Genomic DNA, 22,005 nt, shown 5'->3' with positions numbered 1-22,005 from the left:
CTACTGTTAAATTAAAGCAGCAGGAGACCATTACCCTTAGGCTATCTGTGAATTTTGAGTTCTAACTTAACCAATCAAAATCTAAATTAGGAGTACAGTCACCTGTTGAAATCTGTTGGTATCCTGGAGGACCTCTTGCAGATACCAAGTCTTTGATATAAAATGGAATAGTATTTGTATCTAACCTATGTACATCATCCCATATACTTTAAATCATCTCTAGATTACTTATAATATCTAATACAATGTAAATGCTACATACATAGTTTGCTATATTGTATTATTTTATTATTTTTTTTTCAAATATTTTCGATCCATGGTTGGTTGAATCCACGAATATTATGCACCCCACCACCACAGATATGAAGGGCTGACTGTATATTTTTGTATTTTAAGTAACAAATGGTTGAGTTCAGCCAAACACAAACATCCAAGATTCAGCCAGTTATTGGCAGTCAACTGATCAGACCATGCCCAAATAAGGCAAATACCTAGCTGTAGCCAATCAGATGATTTTTCTATTTTACTTTCATGTTCAGACTGTAAAGGCTCTCTGCTCATACTGCTGGGTGGAGTTCTCTGAACCTCTTCTGGTTCTGAGTGCTAACTGATTCACAAATCATTCTTTGATCAAATAAACTCTTAAATTTAATTTGTCTAAGTTTTCTTTTAACACTTTGCTAATGGTGTTTGCTGCCTAGAATGGCTTCTTTCCTTCTTTCCCTATGGAAATTCTACTTAAATTTCAAGGCCCAGCTAAAATCATACCATCTCTGGGATCTCCATTAACCGTACTCAAAATTAACTACTATTTCTGTTTTGTGTCCCCATAGCTTTTTAAAAATATCTATTCTAACATTTACTACAGCTTAAATAAATGTAGTGTACATCTCCCTACTTCCCTCACTAGATTATAAGTTCTCTGGTGCATGGACAAGACCTTATTCATTTCTTTCCCTTCCGTTTAGTACAGTACGTTGCACATAATAGGTACTCTACAAACAAGCTAAATGAAACGAGAGATCCATTTTCTTTTAAAACAGAAATAACCTGTTTTTACTAAAACACTAAATACATTTTTTCAACAAATCTAAGAATAAAGAATTTAAACAGAAAGTATAATTTTATGCTACTTTTACATATTAAATATTTAAACATTTAAATATAGATATCAGAACCAGTGTCTTTCACAGCTTCTATTTAGCAAGCCTAAGCTACAATAAACTCTAAACATTGTCTTGAAACATAGACTAGCAATGCTTTCCAGTACATTTAGTGAGAACAGAGACGTGAGCTCTCCAGTGTCCTTGTAGTATGGGAACATTCTTGGAGGTTTTGGAACACTGGGTATAAGAAGATTGGAAATAGGTCTTAGAAACAATGAGAGTGTTGCTCCTTCTGGAATGCAGCTGAGTGAGTTGCAATGAGCAAGGGAATGGGGAAGAAAGTAGTGCCCTAGAGCTATGAAAGCCAGGGCAGTGCACAGTTTAAGTTCAATGAAGCCAGAGCCTCCTGCTGATTTCTTACTGATCCTGCCCCTATAGACCACATTATGAATCAAGGTACTGTGAGGAACTTCAGCTATTATAGTAAGATCAATGAATAGTTATTGAGTGTTATTTTAAAATGGCCGTTTAGTATCATTAAATTTTGTTTTGGTTATGCTACGCATGTCTGGAATATGCTATGATGCTTAATTGATCCCTTAAATATCCTTTCAGAAATACATCTTGGTAAAAGTAATGGTACTAAAAGGTGTCCTGTCCTGATTTATACTTAAATATTCAAAAGTAGCAAAGTAAAAGTAGTATCACATAGAAAATTGAGGAATGGAAATGTGGCATTCTCAGCAATGCCTACATGACAGCTTTTATATGAATTTTGTTTGGTTTTGCTTTGGCTTTACTAGGTTTTGGCAGCTGCAGTAAGAACTGCTTCAATTATAACTGCTCAGATATACCAAATGTTGCACAGAATAGCAGGAAATTATCTTGCTAAGTTAACAGCTGTATTAAAGCATCAATAACTAAAACAAAACAAACAAACAAAACACACAAACAGTATCAGGTTAAATGAAAGGGAAAAGGAAATAAATATTTATTAAGTGCTTGCTAGATATCAAGCACTGTGCTGGGTGCTTTAAATATATAACCTTATCTAATTCTCACAACACTACTAGGTAAGCATTAGTCAATTCATTTTATGAATGAGAAAATTCAGTCACGGTGGTAACAAGTATCACGGCTAGAATGCAAGTCTGTGTGACTCTATTTCCTCTGGCTTTTCCTGTGAAACCATACTACCTTTAGAAACTCTCTAATGGGTTTCCGCAGTTACCTCTCTGTCTCTAACTTGTTTCTTCATTTGTAAAATAAAGAGTCTGTACTTAAAGACTTCTAAGGCGTAAACTAACTCTAAAATTTTATAAAATCTATGATTCTGGTACCACACAATTCAAATAAATCAATAACCAAAAGAGTAATTATTCGAGCCCTATTAAAAAGTGGGCAAAAGACATGAATAGCCACTTCTCAAAAGAAGACACATGAAAAAGTGCTCAGCCTCACTCAGCATCAGAGAAATGCAAATCAAAACCACATCAAGATACCACCTAACCCCAGTAAGAGTGGCCATGATTAATAAAACAAACAACAACAGATGCTGGCAAGGATGCAGAGAGAAAGGAACACTTCCACACTGCTAGTGGGAATGCAAACTAGTGCAACCTCTTTGGAAGACAGTGTGGCGATTTCTGAAAGAACTAGAAACTGACCTTCCATATGACTCAGCAATTCTCCTATTGGGAATATACCCAGAGGAACTCAAATCATTCTACAAGAAAGATAGTATGCACATGTTTGTAGAAAAAACATGGAACCAACCATGTTGCCTATCGAAGTTGGACTGGATTTTAAAAATGTGGTACATATATACAATGGAATATTATGCAGTCATAAAGAGGGACAAAAATATGAACTTTACAGCAACTTGGATGGATTTAGAGTCTATCGCACTCAGTGATCTATCAGAGAAATGGACAGAGTACCATATGTTCTCATTCATAAGCAGACATTGACAATTATCATAGTACCATAAGAAAGGGATTGGCAGTAGTGAGAAACTGTCGGGGGTGGGGGGTGAGATCGGCAGATGAGGGAAACTGCCAGGAGAGGGCAGGGCACACCTCATCAACAAGAGTACCTGCATAATGAACATTTTTATACCTAACCCTGAATTGTATCCCACATCTTTAAAATTTTTTTTTTTTTAAAGAGTAACTGCTCATTAGAAAGTGTGCAAAGGCTGGACTCAGTGGCTCAGCCTGTAATCCCGCGTCTTTGGGAGGCTGAGGTGAGTGAATTGCCTGAGCCCGCGGGTTCGAGACCCGTCTGGGCAGTGAGACCTCATCGCTACAATAAATAAAAAAATCAGCCGGGCGTGGTAGTGCGCGCCTGTAATTCCCGTTACTTGGAAGGCTGAGGCGGAAGGATCGCCGGAGCCCAGCAGGTCAAGGCTGCGGTGGCCAGGAGCAGCCACTGTACTCCAGTCTGGGCAACCGAGTGAGACTCCAACTCAAAAAAAAAAAAAAAGAAAGTGTGCAAAGAACTGGAGGGGGATGTTTATAGAAAAATAAATTAAAATTGCCAATCAATACGAGAAAAGCTGCTCACTTCTAATTTAAGGAGTAAAAATTAAAACACCAATGATTTACCATTTTCACCTCTGAGATAGGCAAAGGTTGTGGGAAAACAGATATTCATATACATTCTTGGTGATTCTGTAAATTGATACAAACTCTTTGGAAGGTAATTTCATAATATCTTTTAAAATTTTTAAAGTAAACATCATTTTATCCAGGTGTTTCACTTTGAGAATTTACCCTACATATACCCCCTCATATGTGCACAAAGGCATACATAGAGACCTGCTCAACATAGCATTTTTTAAAATAGCAAAAGACTAGAACTAATCTAAATATCCAATAATATGGAATTAGTTAAATTAAGATAGGCCCATACCACAGAATTCTATGCAGTGTGTGAAAAGAATACAGTAGATAAACACAAGAACCTATGAAATAATCTCTACAGTTGGTAAAAACAGCAAAGAATGAAAAACAAGAAATGATAAATACACATATGCATCTAGAAACCATTTCTAGGAAGTAATGTGATAAATTAGTAATAATGGATTTTTCTGTGGAAAAAGTTTTAAGTCTGGGAGTAAAGGGAGATTAACTTTTTTAAAAAATACCTTTTTTTACTATATGACTACTTTGCTATAAGAATGAACACTCTGCTATAAGCAATTTTTCAACATTAGAAGTGATTATAATAAATGGTAATGTCATCAGTCATTGAAGAACTCCTCTACATCTGAGGTCTACTAAACAAATAAAGAAAAAAAGTAAGCCTAATAATGGGAATTTTTTTTAATGTCAAAATTGTTTTAAAATACTCTAATCACCCCAGATTTCTGTATATGAACTTTCATCTACAAAGATACAAGTTCAGCACAGCCACCTCCAGCATGCAAGATATAATAAAAGGGCTTAAAAGAAATAATTTTCATCTCTCTCTCTCTCTCTCTCTCTCTCTCTCTCAATCTTCCAAAATCCACATTCTTACATTCTAGGGACTGTTGTAAGAAATCAGACAAGTGAATATCTAATTCCAAGGGCATGAAATATAGATTATTTCCATTTCTTAGTTGTAAAGACTCATCCAAACAAAAGAAATTCTATCCTTAACTGAACTATCACTTCTGCAATAATTAATGAAATAGTCATGTTGAAATCAAATACTAAAACTTAATGAACCACAATGATTAATTATGAGATTGAGAAGTTACCTGTATGGTAACAAAATTATGTGTGAAAGTTACAAGAGGTTAAAGATCTAATCATAAACAAGGAGCTCTATTATCAAATCAATAAACTATACTTACTAGGTATCAGATTTTTATATTAATCCAAAAATCTTATAACAAAGACTACAAAATTCCCAAGGAAACCAAATTGATAAGTAATACAAACAGAAAAGGAAAGACTATTTAAGCACTATGGCATCAATCTCATTCCAATTTCACGAAAACTTCTGAGCACTTACTATTCTATTACATTACTTTCTCATACATGATGAATCAACAAATTTATCTCATCTGCTTCTCAGTAAAAATGACAGTTTTATAATGGAGGGGTATAACACACATACTAAACAATTTTAAATAAAATCTCCATTTTCAGAATAATAATATTTATGCAAAATGAAATTCAAAGTAAAAGAACTTCCCTTCTTTAGTGACTGAGTAAAATATATCTAATATGTTAATCTATTTATGCTTAACCCTGTCTAGTGTGAGAAAAGTATGTATACACATTACTAGCAAAGCATTAAATTCCATTATACCAGAATCAGGAATTTATATTTAAAAAAATAAACTGTACCTTTCATCTGGGTAGCAAAATTCAATGCCAATTTTGCAAAGAGATCTGGATTTTCAAATTTTTCTTCTTTAACTTTTAACCAGAAACAGTTCTCAGATAATTCTTTGGGCTCAATCTGAAACAAAAATAACAAAGATAAATATCTCAATTATTACTTCATATTTAAATTTTCAAAGAATTCACTTTCAGTAAGATTGAATGACAATTCCTTTATTCATCTATCTGCTAAGCCAATTTAGGATCTATCTAAATAATACTTGTAAAGTAAATTTTCATTGGGAAACTCCCAGAATTCTACTGGTGTGCAGAAAAGGTACATGATAGCATAGCAAATTACATTTAAAAAATTATTCTACTAGAAGAAGTCTTAAAAATAATTTAGGAAATCCCTCCCCCAACTCACATACATTCTTCTTGCTTCTGGATCTTTGAAAACAGGCAAAATGAGATTTAGAAAATTGGATTCTCTATGTTCACTGATTAGGAAGAAGGCAAAAACCATAACAACAGATGACACATACCTCCTACTGTGTACCAGGTACTGTTTTAAGTGATCTGCATATATTAACTCATCTAATCCTCACAATAATCCTTTGATGCAGGATATATTATTATCTCCATGTCAAAGATAAGGCAACTGAACCCAAGAAAGTTTGAGTGGCTATCCAAATTAATAAATAGCAGAGCTGGAATGTAAACCTAGACAGTCTAATTCCAGAGAATTGTGTTCTTAACTTCTATACTGAAGTCCAAGATTGAAACTGTAAATTTCAGTACATTATGATGCTTTGTGATATATAAGTACCATTACAGTGTATGCTAAATTGCTAAATTAGGAAACATATTATTACATTAACACACACAGGTAATGCGGCTAATAGCTTCTGAATCCTGTATTTCAGTAGATTGTACCTAATTAAAAATAACTACATTCTAAAATCATTTATACCTCATTTACTCTTATGAGCAAAGCATAAATATGTGCATAACTTTAAAAACTGATTTAACCATCATTCTGGTCAAACCAACTTCCTACATAGACACTGTTAGATATCACTGTAAATATGCTTTTGGATCAATCATTTCCCTAAATGGTTACCTGAGTAAATGTATTTTCATCAGATGGTAGTTCTCAGTGAGTGAGAACTATATAAATCTACATAATAGCCTCTTTAAAGAAATATTATTTGATAATAATAAAGCAAAATAATATTCAGAAGAAAATATTTCATGCATATTTAAAAGCAATTAAGTTATGTCACTACTGAATAGTGTCACCTATTCCATGGTATTTGAAAGTTTAAAACTAAAAAGAAAAGTTACTTTCTAAAAAAAAAATTAACCAAGATTTTTTAAATGGTCAATAATAAAAATTATATATTTTAGAAATTTTGGGGTGGGTGGAAGTTTCGAGATGGCTGACTAAAGGCACGTCGTACTCACCTCTTCCACAAAGAAGGAACAAAACAGCAAGTAGATAATCTAAGTAGATATCCAGCAAGTTGAAAAGAGCATCTAAGAACACAGGAACTCAGCAAGAAAATGGCAGAAAACAAATTGAGGTATGGAAGAAGAGGAAAGCAAGGCACCGACCTGGACACCCAGTGTGGAGATATGGTAAATAACAGATCCCCAGTGGACCAGATTCCCACTGCAAACTCCTACACTCCTAGCCATGAAAGAGCCCTTCAGTTCTTGCCAGCACTGACACTAGTATTGGGAGCTACCTGGAGTCTGTGTGATAGCACTGTTCAAGAGAGGGCATGTATACTGGGTACCACACGGTCCCCCAAGACCCAAGCAGCTGCAGCATGGCACCATTCTGAGAGCTCAGCCACTAGCACCCTACCATCTTGCTCTGGAGCCCAACAGTCATTTATTTCCACATCCCTGGGGCTCCACTGAAATCCTCCCATGTTCACCCAAATGGCTGCAGTGATACAACAATGGTGGGACCTAGTAGTGGAGCCAGGTCTCAGCATTCTAACACATTCCTCCCCAATCTTTTTGGCATGAGGGACCGGTTTCATAGAAAACAATTTTTCCACAGACAGGAGTGGAAGGATCATCAAACATTAGATTCTCATAAGGAGCACATAACCTAGATCCCTCGCATGTGCAGTTCACAGTAGGGCCTGTGCTCCTATGAGAATCAAATGCAGCTACTGATATGACAGAATACAGAGTTCCTCTTGCTCCCACTTGCCTCCTGCTGTGCTGTCAAGGTTCCGAACAGGCGACGGACTAGTATTAGTCTACACAAAGGGTCCTACACCCCAGAAACAAGTGGTACAGTGCACCAGGGAGGCTACAGGCAAAGAGTGAATAGGATGATATATTCAAAGTGCCAAAAGAAAAAAATTCCTGTCAAGAATATTATAGACCAGCCAGGCGCATGGCTCAAGCCTGTAATCCCAGCACTTTGCGAGGCAGAGGCAAGAGAACTGCCTAAGTCCAGGTGTTGGAGAACAGCCTGGGCAACTTGGTAAGACCTCGTCTCTACAATAAATCAAAAAGTTAGTCGGGCATGGTGGTGAGTGCCTGCAGTTCCAGCTACTTGGAAGACTGAGACGGAAGGATCGCCTGAGCCCAACAGGTCGAGGCTGTGGTGGCCGTGAGCGTGCCATTGCACTCCAGCCTGGGCCATGGAGTGAGACTCTGACTCAAAAGAAAAGAAAAGAAAAGAAAAAGAATACTATATACCTAGGCAAAGTGATCCTTTAAAAATAAAGTCTTCCTCAAACAAGCAAAAACTGAGGGAATTCATCACCACTAGAGCAGCCCTACAAGCAATGCTTAAGGAAGTTCTACATTTGGAAGCAAAAGAACAATATCTATCATCATGAAATCACCCGAAAGTATAAAACTCACAGTTAGAGCAAACACACAAATGAGGGGGAAAAAAGGACTAAAATGTTATGACTACAGAAAACCACCACATTGCAATGATAAGCAATAAGAGAAGAAAGGAACAAAAAATACACAAAAGAACCAGAAAACACTTAACAAAATGACAAGAATAAGTCCTTTTATCAGTAAAAACCTTGAATCTAAGTGAATTAAACTGCCCACTTAACAACATAAACTGGCTAAAAGGATCTAAGAAAATGACCTGGTTATTGCCAGGCCATTGCAGCCATTGCCATGCTAAGCTATGATGTGGCCATGTGCTCTTTGAGCTATGGCCAAGCCATGTTTCCTGGCTTTGGCCCCCTCCCCTACCTTGGGGAGGTGAATCTCCTCTTTGTCTCTCTCTCTCTTTCTAATTTACTTTCTAAATAAACTATATTTTCTAATCTCAAAAAAAGAAAGAAAATGGCCCAATAATATTGTCTTTAAGTAAACAAAACAAAACAAAAAAACAGTAAAAGAAGGTCATTATATAATAATAAAGGGATCAATTCAGCAAGAGAATATATAACAATCCTAAATATATATGTATCCAACACTGGAGCACCTATATATATAAAGCAAATATTATTAAATCTAAAGGGAAGCATAGACTCTAATACAATAATACTTGGGAACTTAAGCATACCACTCTCAGCATTATACACATCATCTAGACAAAAAAATCAAGAAAGAAACAGTGAATTTAAACTGGACTTTAGAACAAATGGGCCTAACAGACATATTTTAGCCAACAGTTGCACAATAAACATTCTTCCCATCATGACACAAAACATTCTTCAGGATAGATCATGTATTAGGATACAAAACAAGTCTTAACAAATTCGTATCAAAGTCATATCTTTTTAAACTACAGGAGAACAAATTTTGAAATTAGAAATCAATGATAAGAGGAACTTTAGAAACTTTATAAATACATGGAAATTAAACAACATGCTCTTGAATGACCATTGGACCAATGAAAAAATTAAGCAGGGAACCAAAAAATTTCTTAAAACAAATGAAATGAAAAAAAGCAACATACCAAAACCTATGAAATAGAGCAATGCTGAGAGGGACATTTATAGCAATAAATGCGTACTTCAAAAAAGTAGAAAGATTTCGAATAAACAATGTACCTCAAGGAACTAGAAAAACAAAAACAAACCAAAGACAAAATTAGTAGAAAGAAAAAAAATGAAGATCAGAGCAAGACTAAACAAAACAGAGATTAAATATACAATACAAAGATAACAAAAAGTTGGTCTTGATACAATAAACAAAATTGATAAACCACTAGATAGAGAACACCCCAAAAGAGAGAGAAGGCCCAAATAAACTCAGAAATGAAAAAGGAGGTACTATAACTGGTACCACAGAAATACAAAAGATCTTCAGAGACAAAAACAACTATATGCTAACAAACTGGAAAACTTAGAGGGAACAGATGAATCCCTGGACACATATAACCTACCAAGATTAAACCAGAAAGAAACAGAAAACCTGAATAGGCCAATAAAGAGCAATAAGACTAAATAAGTTTTTAAAAATTCTTCCAATAAAAAAAAAAAAAAAACCCAGGACCAGACGGCTTTGCTGTTGAATTCTACCAAACTTGTAAAGAAGCCTTAACACCAATTCTCAAATTGTTACAAAAACTTCAAGAGCAGGGAATTCTTCCTAACTCATTCTATGATGCAAGCATTTCTAATACCAAAACCAGACAAGGAAACAACAAGAAAAAATTACAAGTCAATCTCCCTGCTGAACACAGATATAAATATTCTCAACAAAATACAAGCAAGCTAAATCCAACAGCACATCGAAAAATAAGATACCATGATCAAGTGGATATATACCAGAAATGAAAGGATGTTTTAACATATGCAAATCAATAGACATGATACATCACATCAAAAGAATGAAAGATCAAAATCATATGACTATCCTTTTTTTTTTTTTTTTTTTTTTGAGTTGGGGTCTCACTCTGTTGCCCAGTCAGGAGTGCAGTGGCTGCTCTCGGCCACTGCAGCCTCGACCCACTGGGCTCCGGCAATCCTTCCGCCTCAGCCTTCCGAGTAGCTGGAATTACAGGCATGCACTACCATGCCCGGCTGATTTTTTAATTTTATTGTAGAGATGATGTCTCGCCTAGTTGCCCAGGCAGGTCTCGAACCCGCGAGCTCAGGCAATCCACTCACCTCCGCCTCCCAAAGCGCGGGATTACAGGCTGAACCACCAAGCCCGGCTATGACTATCTTAAAAGATGCAGAAAAAGCATTAGATAAAATTTAACATCCCTTCATGATAAAAATTCTCAACAAGCAGGCACAGAGGGAACATACCTCAACATAATAAATGCCATAAATGTCAGACCCACAGCTAACATCATACTGAATGGAAAAAAGCTAAAAGCCTTTCCTGTAAGAACTGGAACAAGATAAGGAGGCCCACTTTCACACTCCTACTCAACATAGTACTGGAAGTCCTAGCTAGAACAATCAGACAGGAGAAAGAAATAAAAGGCATCCAAATTGGAAATGAGAATACCAAATTGTCCCTCTCTGCAGATAATATAATCTTATAGAAAAACCTAAAGACTCCATCAAAAAACTCATAGTACTGATAAATAAATTCAGCTAAGTTACAGGATACAAAAATCAACATACAAAATTCAGTAGCGTTTTTATATACAAAAAAAACTAGCCAAAAAAGAATTTAAAATGACAATCCCATTTACAATAACTACAAAGAAAAAATAAAATCCCTGGGAATAAATTTAACCAAAGAGGTAACAGACTTGTACAAGAAAACTACAAAATACAGATGAAACAAATCAAAAGAGGACACAAACAAATGAAACAGCATCCAATGCTCATGAAATAGAAGAACTTGAATTGTTAAAATGCCCAAACTACAAAAAGTAATCTACACACATTCAATGCAATCCCTCTCAAAATGCCAATGTCATTCTTCATAGAAATAGAAAAGAAAAATCCTAAAATAAATATGAAACCAAAAAAAGAGCCCCAATAGCCAAAGCAATCCAAAGCAAGAGAACAAAACTGGAGGCTGACTTCAAAATATAATACAAGGTTCTATAGTAACCAATCATCATGGCACTGGTATAAAAAACAGACACATAGTCCAATGGAACAGAATAGAGAACCTAGAAACAAACCCACATGTTTACAGCCACTTGATTTTCAACAAAGGTATCATGAACATACATTGGGAAAAGAACATCCTTTTCAACAAAAGGTGCTAGGAAAATTGGATATTCCTAAGTAAAAGAATAAAACTAGAGCAATATCACTCACCATATACAAAAATGAGCTCAAAATGGATTGAAGACTTAAATATGAGACCCAAAACTATAACACTTCTAGAAGAAAACATAGAGGAAATGCTCCAGGATATTGGCCTAGGTAAAGATGTTTTAGCTAAAGTTTCAAAAGCACAGGAAACAAAAACAAAAATAGATAAATGGAATCATATAAAACTAAAAAGCATCTGCATAGCAAAGGAAACAATCAACAGAGCAAAGAGACAACCTGTTGAATGGGAGAAAATATCTGTAAACTATTCGTGAGACAATGAGCTAATACATAGAAAATACAAGAAACCCAAACAATTCAACAACAAAATAATAATAATACCATTAAAAAGTGGGCAAAGGATCTGAGCAAGCATTTCTCAAAAGAAGACATACAAATGACCAACAGGTATATGAAAAATTCTCAACATCACTAATTAACAGGGAAATACAAATCAAAACCACAATGAGATATCATCTTACCTCAGTTAGAATGGCTATTATCAAAAAGACAAAAAATAACAAATTCTGGCAAGGATGCACACAAAAAAGAACTCTTATACACTGTTGGTGGGACGTAAATTAGTACAGCCATTACGAAAACAGTAGAGAGATTTCTCACAAGACTAAAAAAATACAACTACTATATGATGATGCAGCAATACCACCACTGGGTATTTATCCAAAGGAAAGGAAATCAGTACATCAAAGTTATACCTGCACCCCTATGTTAATTACAGCAGCATTCACAATACCAAAGATATAAAATCAACTTAAGTGTCCATCAAAGGATAAACAAAATGGCATACACACACACACACACACACACACACACACACACACACACACACACACACACCTGCACACATAATGAAATACTATTTGACTATAAAAAAGAATAAAATCCTGTTACTTGTAGCAAGATGGATGGAATTGGAGGTCATTATGTTAAGTGAAGCAAGCCAGGCACAGAAAGACAAATATCCTATGTTCTCATTCATGGAGGTAGAGAGTAGACTAATAGATACCAGATGCTGGGAAGGGTGTGTATAGGAGAGGCGAGGATAAAAAGAGGTAGGTTGATGGGTACAAACATACAATTAGATAGAAGGAGTACGTTCTAGTGTTTTATAGCACAGTATGGTGACTATAGTTAACAACAACATACTGTATATTTCAAAATAGCTAGAAGACAAGATTTGAAATGCTACCAACACAAAGAAATGACAAATGTTCGAGGTGACGGATATCCTAAATACTATGACTTGATTATTACACATTCCATGTATGTAGCAAAATAGAACATGCACCCTGTAAAAATGTATGAATATTATGTATCAATAAAAATTTTTTTAAAAGAAAGTTATAGTACTTAAAATTAATAATGGTGAAAGAATCAAAACTGTTTTTCTTTGTTGATATGTTTCAAATATTATTTTCTACACCATTTTGATTTTCCTTTTGTTTACTTCATAATTTCAATCGGGGGAGTTTCCAGTTATCTAGATCCTGAACTGAAAGATAGACATAAAATGATAAGCTTATAAGAGCAAGCAAAATAGTCAGAAGTCATACTTTCAAACATTATGTAGTACTTATGTAGCAGTGTAGTTATTCACACATTAATGATCAATCACGGCTAGAAAAGTCAAAAAAAACTCTTAGTATTACCTTTGACCAATTGATTCTCTTCATGGATACTTCAGGTTTATATATTTTCTTCTGCTTCATTCCATACGGTAGAGCAAATGATGATCCTGGGGGAGGAGGAACTCCTCCAAGGGGTGGTGGTGGAGGAGGCCCCCCAAACAAAGGTGGTGGTGGTGGAATCCCAGGCATTCCGGGTAGAGGAGGTGGAGGAGGAGGTGGAGCTCCGCTGGATAGAGGTAGTGCTGGTGGAGGTGGAGGTGGAGGTGGAGGTGGCCCAGCACCTGGCAATGGAGGCGGAGGAGGAGGGCCTGGGATTCCTGATGAACCTGAGTGTCCATGTCCCTGAATCATAAATCACCTAAGTTTAAGTGCTTATAAAGATGGTAGAAAGAATACATATCAGTAGACATTTGTGATTTATGATTAGATAATACCTTCTTTATTTTTGAGATTATATACACTTTTTTTAGGAGTTGGTAAATATCTTAAATATTCAGCAACACCTAAGGGCTAAACGGTACATGAAAAAGACCTGTGCCAATTTTTGATAAATATTATAAACTCTGGACATTGACTATTTTTGCTAACACTGATGCTGGGAAAGTTGGCATTCTCCCAGATTTTGTGAAATACTCTTCCAAAATAATGAAAAATTACCTTTCATTATAAATATATGCAAAGAAGAAGTACAGAATGTGGCTTGGGTCTGTTAGACTAGTTGGTTTGAATATGAGATAATTAATATAAGGCTATGGATTCAATTCCCTTGAGGGCCAATTAGCTTACACAAAGAGTCTGTTTCATAGCACCAGTAACTTAGCTGTCTAATACCAACAATTAATACTAAATAGCACTATTTGCATAATAATATATTCTTACCAACATTTTTACATTTATTATTTCTTTTGATCCTTATTATAATCCTGTAATATAGATAGGGTATTTTCATCTCACCTTTATCTCACTGCTTATAGATAAGGACACTGTAACTGCAAAAAAGTTAAATGACTAACCAAAGGTCACACAGCCTGAAATGTGATTAGAATTTCAAAGTAGTTCCTCACATACCCAATACTGTCCTCTTTCCACTATAAAAGACTATCTCTTCATGAATGTGTTTCATTTGTCACATGGAAAATTAATTCAGACATATTGGATTATGAGGAGAGTATGACATTTCTACTATCAAAAAGTAACTTCAAACTCATTCTCTAATGACAATGGATAACAGATGAAGGAAGACACTGCATTCCACAGTCTTATTTTTTGAAAATTAATCTGTACTCATTTATTTGAACCACTACTAATCAAAATGGTTTACTTTTCTAAATAACTGAATATGAAAGAAGAGCTGTTCATTATAAGCCACCATCAGTGAACTGACATACTGACATCTTTTGTAATCACAACATTAGTTGAACTGAACAAAAGATTTAAAAGTAATGAAATTTCTTGGTATAGTATCATTTTTTTACTTAGAAAGTTTTCTTATATTTATTAGTACAAATTTTCTACTTTAACTATTTAATTGTGCTAAACTTAAAAATATCTTTAGAAAATAAATAAGTTGAAGCATATTTTTGGAAAAAATAAATGGAAAGGACTGACCTATTTACAAAAATATTCAAAGTTAACACTCATAGGTAGACATGATTGTAGAAATATTTCCCACATTTACTGTACACTGAATAAATATTTCATTCACAAAGGTGAATGTTAATGAGTACATACACATATGTACAACTAAAGTGTTTCTATATAAAAATTCTCTCTTGGAATGCAATCCTTTCTGAGGTCAGGAAGAATTAAACATAGGATCAAAATATGTAAAATTATTCTCATTTTATTTTTAATGCAGCAAAACTGCAGAAAACAGCCTTTTGTAGTCTTAAGATAAAAGAAATTACAGGGAAAATTAAAAGTTCAGGAAATTAGTAATTTATCCTACAAGTTTTGTGTATGAAAGGATATTTTTGTATACTTTGGAAGGCAAAATGTGTGTCCCATTTTTTTTATTAATAGAAAGCACAATTAAAATAATACACATTTGTAAATGCCAGTCAATTTTTTACCTCTATTATATTTATAACAGGAAACTTTTACAATCACAAAATGCTATTATTTAAAATAACATTTTACTCAAGTTAAATATGTATTTTACAAATTTAATAGAGAATCTCAAATATTTATATTAAATGCCACCAGTCTTTAAAAATAAAATCATATCAGCCTTTTCTTTCCTCCCATGGACAATTAAGAATCAAACATGTAAATAAGGCTACAATATAGTATTGTGAACTGAATGTGGCAAATGATTAATTTAGTATTTGACACCATTTGGGAAATACTAGATAGTGCTGTGTAGACAGGCCCAGTGGCTTGCACCTATAATTCCAGCTAATGCAGGAGAATTGCTTGAGGCAAGGAATGAAAGACTGCTGCATCACTGTACTTTCACAGTTAACTTAACAATAAATAAGCAACTACTTACTATGTTCTAGTGCCCTACGCTAGATGAAGTAGGGGTTTAAATAAGAAATACACTGTCCTCAAAGTAGCTGTGCTCTAGTGGAAGAAATGGAGTAGGCACATAAACATCCTGTGAGTGGTCTAAAAAAGTGATATGAAAGTTCAGAGAAATTCCCTAATGGAGTATTTGGTGAAGCTTTCCAAAGGATGCCTTATTGGGCTTCTCCCTGAAGATTATGTTTCACATGCACAGATGAGCAAGAGGGAGCATTTCTGACAGAGAATAACATACACCAATATTTCTCAACTAAGTTCTATTAAAACACTATTTCCAGGAGATATTAATAGGCATTCTAAGATAAAGGGTGCTGTGGTCAAATGAGTCTGGGAAAGTTGTATGAAAAAGAGGTAGACAGGTTTCTTCAATGTAAAACATCTTGGGACCTTTTAGCATGCTAATGAGCATTATGAGTCTCCAGGAGAATTTCACATACCCCCAATTTGTAGGACTATGGAATGCTGGTCTCATGAAAAACCTATTAGCATCTCTGTAACTAACAATGCTGGCAGAAGAAAAAATATGAAGACTTTTTTCACAAGAGTTCCATATGTGAAGAGAGGAAAGGTGACTTAGCTGCAACAGAGACTGCAATCTGGGCTGCAAAGGGGAGATAAGGGAGCCCATGCCAGAAGGCCTCAAAATTCCTGGTAAGGAGATTTTATTTAATCCAGACTGCAACAGGCAACCATTGAAAATATTAAAGCCTGTAGTGACAATAACCAGGGCAGTGTTTTAGGAAGATTAATTTGCCACTGACATAAAGGATGAATTTGAGGAGAGAGGAAAGTCAAAAAACCATTATAATAGTCCAGGCAAGATGTAATGAAAGAATGAAACTGGAGGGTTCTGGGTTTTGGTGTAATGTGGGTAAAAGTTGGAAAAAGAACAGACAGTGACTAGCTTAATTTGTCAAGGCAGGGGGGTGGGAAAAGGGAAAGAAAACTCCAGCTTCACTGTCTTAAAAAATAGTGTCCTGTGCTATTTGTACAAATACACCTGAGACAGGAAAAAAAAAATAGTGGTAAAATTTAAACAAATACAAATGGACATGAAGCTGGTTTGAGGAAGAAGAGACCGCAAATACTGGGTTTTGTTTCAACATGCAGCAGGACCATCATATGGGGCTAGCTAATCAAAAGCTGGAAAGAGAAGACAAACTCAAGAGACTTGACACCTACTAAAAGGTGATACCTGAATGTTTGATACTGAACAGAAAGGAGTAGAGGACAGAACACTGCAAAATGTCACCATTTGGGGGAATTAAAAAAATAAGGAGAAATTAAGTTCTTAAACATGTAGGGAAAAAAGTCAGATTCAGAAAGAAAGAGAGTGGGAGAGAAGGGGGCAGGAAGAAAGGTTGGTTTAGTGAAAACAAATGATAAAATATTGGAGATAAGTGATGCAGGTTAAGGGTAGGTAAGGTCACAACATTAGGTACTTTGGAGTTAACCAATAATTTTCAAAAAAATTTTTTATTAGACTGATGGAAACAGGGCACGTCAATAAACAAACACCAGGCCAAGTGTGGTACCTGTAATCCCAGCACTTTGGGACATCAAGGTTGGAGAATTGAGCCCAGGAGTTCAAGATGAGCCTAGGCAACATAGTGAGACCTTGTCACTACAAAATAAAAATTAAAAAATCAGCCAGGTATGATGCTGTGAACCTGTAGTCTCAGCTACTCAGGGGTCTGAGGTGAAAGGATCACTTAAACCAGAAGGTCGAGGATGCAGTAAGCTATGATCACATCACTGCACTCCAGACTGGGAAAGAGTAAGATTCTGACTCAAAAAAAAAAAAAAACTGAAGACAAAAAAAACCTACTGTGCACCCACTATGTTAAAACTTAAAACATAATCTTCAACTTGTTAATATTCATTTAAGACTAAAGTGCGTTGAGGAGAGTACTTAATCAGTTTGAAAGTTTAGATACTCTAAGATTTGAAGTGTATATGGGAGTTTTTCATCATAGGGAATGTAAGTGGAAATGTAAAGTTTATAGATTGTGAAATGATTTTATTTGAAATTTAAAGAGATCTCAAGGAGCCTTTGGGATAATTACAACTAATGAGCGTTTCCATATTCTTTTTTAAAGAAAATATTATGGACTCAATTTTTCAAATTGTCATGAAAATTTCATCTTAAAAACAGTATTGCTTATGTAACAAAATCTCTTAAAAATACTCATAGCCATTTGAACAACTAATGCCTTACTTTTTTCCCAAATATTAAAATGATTTACTGTTCTGCAAAATAAAATCTGTAGAGTTATTTCAACTAAAATGTGAAACTGCCGAAAAGTCTGCTTCTGGTCACGTTTTTTCTTCTATCTAACAAGATAATTTTCTATCGCCGAACTCACTGTGACATGACACAAAGTCTATATCTTCTTTCATTACCTGGGTTCGAAGTTGCTGGATTTCTGTTTCAAGTTCTTTGATTTTTTCCTCTCTTTTTTGAAGTTCAGCTTGAGCTTCTTGTCGAGCTGTGAATTCTTCATCGAACTGAAATGATCACCACCATAAATGTACAGTTAATAATATAGTTTTTAGAAAGCTTTAAACAACATTATGTATTAAATAAGTGGAGTAGTTCTTGCTTAGTTAAATTCCCGGTTTAAATCTCGCGCCTTTGGGAGGCTGAGGTGAGTGGATTGCCTGAGCCCACGGGTTCGAGACCCACCTGGGCAGCGAGACCTCATCTCTCTACAATAAATCAAAAACTCAGCCGGGCATGGTAGCGCATGCCTGTAATTCCGGCTACTCAGAAGGCTGAGGCGGAAGGATCGCCGGAGCCCAGCAGGTCGTGGCTGCGGTGGCCGGGAGCAGCCACTGCACTCCAGTCTGGGCGACGGAGTGAGACTCTAACTCAAAATAAATAAATAAATAAATAAATTCCCGGTTTACTCAGAAAATCAGAGCTCTTGATTATTTTCATGACAACTAAGTACCCATGTGGGGATGGGGTATTGCTTGTAGTAGCAGTGGTAGTAAAGAAAAAATATGTGCCCTACCCAAGGTAAGAAAACTCATTTTCAAACTCATTTCTGAAAAAAAAAATACAAAAAGAAAATAGGTAGACTGAGAAGTCTCTCTTCATATATAATAGGCATTTTAATTTTCTCATTATTGAAAATCCAACTTAGAATTAATACTTTTTAAATGTTTCAATGAATTAAAAAATGAAATCTAAAAATGGACCATCAGGCAGTTTCAACTCCTTTACCACATTTGATCCTGAAGAGATAGTGCACTTGTAGAATGCTCAGATGAATGTACATTAATACAAATTCGAATATTTCTATTACAATCTTAGTTGTCTAAAATCTAAAAAGTGGTACTCTACAAACTCTGATGGTAGAATGATATATGTTGTAATAGCATTCTCCTTCAGATAGATAACCAAAACACTTGTATAGCATGTTATGTGACAGAAAATAGCAGGTTGAAATATGGTGTGCTAAGCCAAAGAGACTGTCTGAATAGTGAATATTCATTTGCAGCATCCTGCCCTCAGTCCTTACCTCAAACAGGTCTTCAAGCAGGCACAAACCAGCCTGCATATTTACAGTCATTACTTCCTAGGTCAAAGTGTGGAACATTTTATTTGCCCTTTATTGTCAATGTCAGCTCAAGTGATTTTAGAAGTGTATACATTATTTCAACAATGTTATTTCTGTTTCTAAAAGTGATATATCTTACTGTCCAGAACTGTCTTTAGAGTTTGTGGAAGAATACAAAGGTATGTTCGCTGTTAATAAGTAATCATCCTTGGGAAGCCTAGGCAAGTGAATTGTCTGAGCCCACGAGTTCGAGACCAGCCCGTGAAACTTAATGAGACCTCATCTCTACAATAAATTTAAAAAATTAGCCGGTAGCACGCGCCTATAGTTCTAGCTACTTGGAAGGCTGAGGCAGAAGGATTGCCAGAGCCCAGCAGGTTGAGGTTTCGGTGGCTGTGAGCATGCCACTGCACTGGAGTGAGACTCTGACTCGAAGAAATAAATAAATAAATAAATAATGATCAATTATCTTCACGGTAGATTTGACCTTTGGAAATTATAATATGCCATCCTGATCTAAGTCTGAAGAATGAGTAGGTGGAGCAAACTAGATAACAACGGAGTATTTGGGTCAAACCTGAAATACTATTTAGTAACACTTTTATTCATTTCTACTTGAGTTCCTAGAAAATGTCCCACAGATTCCAGTCCAAATCTTCTCAAATCCCTTTAAATTTCAAACCCACCCCAGATCCTTCAGTCAATGACCTCGTTTTCCTGGTTCACTAAGAAGACGGACGTCCTCCAATGTGAGCTTGTTTGCCATCACTACTATCCATGTTAAAATTTATCTAAATCTATACTCCTATACCCGGTCCCAAAGTTATCTTCCTCTGTGCTTCTCGAAAATGGTGTCTACAGAAGCACACTGTATACAATTTTCCCTTTATAAATGGTTTACTGGGAATATTTGAGAAGAGGCACACAATGTTTCAGCTTTTAATTTAAAATCATGTTAATCTGTAAACACAGAGAATAAAAAATCACAGAAGCCTGAAATACGTTAGCTGGAAAAGGTCTTCTTATAAGTCCACTAATCTTATCTTCTCCTTTTAATGACGAAGAAACTAACATCCAAGGAGAATAAGTGGGTTACTCAAAGGCACAGCTAATTAGCGGAAAAGCTGAGATCAGAGCTCAATACTACCACCTCTCATTCTAGTTACTTTTTAGAAAATGTCTTTATACTGCCTCTTAAAATGACCCAGGACAAGAGAATGCCTGTAGCTAACCACTGGGATACCATACATGTTTTCATTCTAAATGCTCGTGCTGCAGCTAAAGTATCAAACACTCAAATTTCTTTTCTATTACATCAAGACTCTTTTCTCCCATAATACATGCTTACAGAAAACTTTACCAGACAGATCATCACAATTTGCTCCAGTGTTGTAGTGTCTAATCATAGTGCCAGCCCAAAATTAAGGAGATTCTAAGATTTTCAAAGGGAATTTTAAATGTGCTACTTAAAACAAGAACATTAGAAATATAAAGGTCTATTAATCAAAAAGCATGCATTTTCTTTCACCAATAAAAATGACAGCTTCACACAAACATTTTATGCTCAAGCTCTTAAAATCTATTCTAGTAACTGAAAGAGCAAAGACATTTCTTCAGATGCCCTGAAGTAACTTCAGTAATACTCTATAATTTCTAGAGTGATAGCAAAAGTGATTATCTAATCTCCAAGGTAAGTCATAACTTTGAAGAGACAGCAATATGTAAGCACTTTATCTTGCTGTCAGAAGGCTGAAAACTGGAGAGCTTTTAGACTTGAGCTTCAATCCTTCTCCCTGCACCCAACAGAAGAGAAACACTATACTAACACTCAACAGAGTCTAGAACAAAATAAGAGAAATTTTTGGTAGATACTAATAAAATTATAGCTATGCTTTCAGGAAACAAGGAAAAGACAATCTTAGGTCTAAAAATTAAGATATTAAAAAAGCTGGCATTTACTGGAAGGCATTTTATGTAAGACATTAACACAGAAAGAAAGGGAAATCTCAAATTCCAGTAAGTCTACATGAAGTAGCAGCATCATTTTAAAATGGAAATTGCAAAATTCAAAGAATCTAAGTCTAAGCAGAGAAAGAGAGACAACATTGCAATATTCCATTGCTATCAATAGCAATGACTTTAAAGAGGACAACACAGTTCTCCAAAGAGCTAGGAGGAATCCAGAGCTACAGGAAAACAATGAGGGGATTTATTTTGGTTAATTGCTTTTAACTGTATCCTTTCAGCAACTGAATTTTGATTGCTTTTAACTATATCCTTTCAGCAACCTAATTTTATTTCATTCAGCACTTTAGTAACATGGCTAGTGTTTTTCTTCCACAATGAGTTAAAGGTGATGGGGAGGGAACATTAGCAACCTTATCTTATCAGGAAATAAGTCAATATTCTGTGGTTATATTTGAATCCAAAAATATATAGTACTATATAACTGAAACAACATTTATACAGTCTTACATTAAGAACCAAGGTAAAACGATCTAAAATTTGACCTTCCATATGACCCTGCAATTCCCTTACTGGAAATATACCCAGGGGAACTCAAATCACTCTATGAAAAAGATACCTGCACATGCATGTTTATTGCAGCATTA

General features: G+C 35.3%; 1 protein-coding gene across 1 annotated transcript in view; it reads right to left on the bottom strand.

Moving 5' to 3' along the window:
• Positions 1-22,005, bottom strand: part of DIAPH2 (diaphanous related formin 2) — a 650,570-nt gene that overhangs the window by 594,623 nt on the left and 33,942 nt on the right. Inside the window, exons 10-12 of the mRNA XM_021706787.1 lie at positions 18,231-18,335; positions 13,323-13,643; positions 5,447-5,561 (exon numbers count right to left, since the gene is read on the bottom strand). Coding sequence (XP_021562462.1) covers positions 5,447-5,561; positions 13,323-13,643; positions 18,231-18,335 — 541 coding nt within the window. The remainder of the gene's footprint in view (positions 1-5,446; positions 5,562-13,322; positions 13,644-18,230; positions 18,336-22,005) is intronic.

This window comes from Carlito syrichta, unplaced genomic scaffold (assembly GCF_000164805.1).
Source record: "Carlito syrichta isolate Samal-C Ts95f unplaced genomic scaffold, Tarsius_syrichta-2.0.1 Scaffold316004, whole genome shotgun sequence".
Lineage (NCBI taxonomy): Eukaryota > Metazoa > Chordata > Mammalia > Primates > Tarsiidae > Carlito > Carlito syrichta.
This window is presented reverse-complemented; position numbering and strand designations above follow the sequence as displayed.